The sequence below is a fragment of the Pagrus major genome, chromosome 15, assembly GCF_040436345.1.
Source record: "Pagrus major chromosome 15, Pma_NU_1.0".
NCBI lineage: Eukaryota > Metazoa > Chordata > Actinopteri > Spariformes > Sparidae > Pagrus > Pagrus major.
In genome coordinates, this window is record NC_133229.1 from 3,138,288 (window position 1) to 3,141,700 (window position 3,413).

Sequence of the window (3,413 nt, forward strand, 5' to 3'; positions counted from 1 at the left end):
TCCCTGACAAAATGTTTCTGCCGATTAAATATATTTCATTTTAGGAAAGCTATATATGTGTGTGTGTGTGTGTGTGTGTGTGTGTGTGTGTGTGTGTATGTATATGCACACACACACGCGCGCGCACACACATACACACATATATAGCTTTTCCCATATATTAAAATCTGAAAATAGTCAACATCAGTTTTCATCACATGATATTATAATAAAGTTCTCAAAAAGCACCAAGAAGAAAGAAAGAAAGAAAGAAAGAAAGAAAGAAAGAAAGAAAGAAAGAAAGAAAGAAAGAAAGAAAGAAAGATAAAGCTGTCTGCATTAGTGTTACTTATAGCTTACTGCCTATTTGTTTTTAAAGGTAAATGTTATAAACGGAAGTTATGAAAGTGATATACATGCTGCTGGCATTTTCATAAATGTATCTACAATATCCAGAATAAATCTACAATAAAATGGTTCCTAAAATGTGTGTCCTGGTGATCAGCAGCTGGAGGTTTCTCTCGGCCCTCTGTGCTGTGTACTCCGGGCAGCCCGGCTCTTTGCTGCCGAGTTATAACATGATGCTGGGGTGATGCCCTCATCTGTCGCTCTGCTGTCTCTCTCAAGTGTTATCATGCTGATATATGATTCTCTTTCTCTGTCCTCGCAGCACAGTGCTTCCACTTGCAGGGACTCTTTTTCGATGAGTGGCTTGATGTCCGTTTATCATTTGTGTTTTTGAGTGCAACTGGCCTGAAGATTGACGCTGAGCTGATGCAAAAGTGGATGGCTTCATATAATTCTGAGAGAAACATTTATTTGTTTTGGTGAGCGTGTTAAGTGGCCCTGCTCTTTCTAATTGGACTTCTCCTCTCCGCCGTGCCCTCGAATCACCGCTCCCCAGTAACTGCCCGCATCACACACTCTGAGAGAAAGAGATAGAGAGAAGGGGGGTGGGGGTGGGGGGTGTTAGTAATTGATTGCGTTCCAGTCAGCAATAACGTATCACTGGTGGTGGTTTGTTGCATCATCCTGGTGGGTTCCTCTCATGCCTCGTTGTGCGTCCCCCTGGAAAAGTGGCAGGGAGACGTGGTCAAGCTGGAAGACAGAAGTGTCCCTACAGCCTGCAGCTCAGCGGCCAACATGCGGCTGGACAAACACTTGTGATCCGAGCTGCGGATTACCTTTATCGCCCTTTTTCCCTCTCTCTGTATAATTTTACCTCAGCCTGTCAGCTTGTTCCCGCTTTTAAACGGTATTATCTAAATTTCCACAGTCAAGTGTGACCGGCTGCGCCACCATGACCTCTACGGAGGACTTGAAATGCCCAGCGGTGCTGGAGGAGCGGAGGCGCAGCCCGCTGGATCAGCTCCCGCCGCCGGCCAACTCCGGCAAGCCGCTGACGCCTTTCAGCATCGAGGACATCCTCAACAAGCCGTCTGTGAGAAGGAGCTACTCCCTGTGCGGAGCGGTATCCCACATCTCTCCCAAAGAGAAGTTGCCCTCGGGGCGTCCCAGCCTGACCGGCCGGGCGCTGCTCAGTCAGTCCTCTCCACTCTGCGCGCTGGAGGAGCTGGCGAACAAAACCTTCATTGGCTTGGAGGTCAGCGTCCTGCAGGCTGCCGAGGGTAAAGGACGACTTCTCTTCATTTCGTTGTCTTGTTGTATGGGAATTCCTACTCTCACCGCCTTAGGCTTCTTCATTGCAGTTGCCATAATTATTTTATTTCCTCAAAACGGGTTTCTTTTTTCCTGAAGGAGAAACTAAAGTTGGAGCCCTGTGCTTTAGGGAGAGAAACGTGCACGAATTTATAGTTTTTACATTTATTTCAATTTGCTGTATAAAAATGAATGACGCCTAACAGTGGGACAGATTACAATATACATTAAATATAATAATTTAAGTGAATCACAAAAGACATGTGTAACCTTATTGATTACTTAAAACTGCGCTCACTGAATTCTGGGCCAAAACCTCGATATTTTCATTATGTAAAAATCATCTGTAAAACCGTTTATAAACTGTATTTTCATATAAATGAAAATAACTGTAATCCAAATCCATTTTCAAATTAAAAGTCTTGTTTAATGCGCATAAACATTTCTATAGTTGAAATGGATAAATAAATATGTTCAGGCCGTGTAAAGATTGTTGAAGAGAATGGTATTTACCAGCTTCATCTGATAATTGATCTCTGACTGGGCTGAAAAATATCGAGTCATGCATAACTACATCAGTTATAAGGCTACTGAACGGGAATTTATTAGAATGGCTCTGAAGTTCTTGGTGGCTCATAATTGTTTTTTGGACACAGGTGAATTGCTAAAGACTTTTTGAATTGATATCGGTCATGTTTTAATATTTTTCTTCTTCTTTTTTTCCACCTTATATAGGCCTAACCTTTTTATCCATCTGTCTTAGGCCGAGACGGTCTGACGCTCTTCGGCCAAAAGAACACCCCAAAGAAGCGACGGAAGTCCCGCACGGCGTTCACCAACCAACAAATCTACGAGCTGGAGAAGCGCTTCCTGTACCAGAAGTACCTGAGCCCAGCGGACCGGGACCAAATCGCCCAGCAGCTCGGCCTGACCAACGCACAGGTCATCACTTGGTTTCAGAACCGGCGGGCCAAGCTTAAGCGGGACCTGGAAGAGATGAAGGCGGACGTGGAGTCCGCCAAGGCCGCGGGTTCTGTGGCACTCGAAAAGCTCTCCAAGCTGGCCGAGCTGGAGAAATGCGCGGCCGGTGGTATTGGCGGGGGGACGGTTTCAGCGCCAGGTCACACCGATCCCGAACCGGTCGCTTCCAGGTCCCATCCCGACACCACCGAGAACCTCGACTCCAGCAGGAAGCACATGTCGCTTCCATCACCCGAATCGTCGTGGTGCACAGACCGGCTGAGCATTAAGAGCTACTCGGAGGACGAAGATGAGGAGATTGACGTGGATGACATAGGAAGTATGTTAATTGTGACTGAGACAGCCGTGTAAGGTGCCAAATAACGCGATGCTTGCAGGCACAGACTCTGCTTTTACGAAGATTTCATCCTGTACGCACGGACATAAAGGTGGGCAAAATGTATAATTAACAACAGATTTGATCTAACAGTTGCAATAGGCTCACTGCTTTCTGTCTGAAGAACAGGCGAGGCTCTGACACAGCAAACATGCTGATGCACACCCTAACCCACAAGAGTCGGTTGGTAAATGTGGTAACAATCACTAGAATATCTCACCGTAAAATATCGCATATTTTGTTTTTATTTTTAAATTGATGCTTAGGCTTTAGTAAATCATTTTATAAGCCCGAGCCGACTGTTTTCAGCTTTTTGATATATTATGAAATGATAATCAGAGATGTGAGCTAATAGGTTGTGATAAATAATGATTTAGTATATTTATAATTATTGTAGGCCTACACCCTTTAAGTGCCT

At 44.9% G+C, this 3,413-nt stretch overlaps 1 protein-coding gene across 1 annotated transcript; it reads left to right on the plus strand.

Annotated features, from left to right (window-relative positions):
• The first annotated feature begins 1,279 nt into the window (after positions 1 to 1,279).
• On the plus strand, positions 1,280 to 2,970 carry lbx1a (ladybird homeobox 1a). The gene is made up of 2 exons (XM_073482371.1): positions 1,280 to 1,607; positions 2,402 to 2,970. The coding sequence occupies exons 1-2, from the start codon at positions 1,280 to 1,282 to the stop codon at positions 2,968 to 2,970; spliced, it is 897 nt and encodes a 298-aa protein (XP_073338472.1).
• Positions 2,971 to 3,413: the final 443 nt, after the last annotated feature.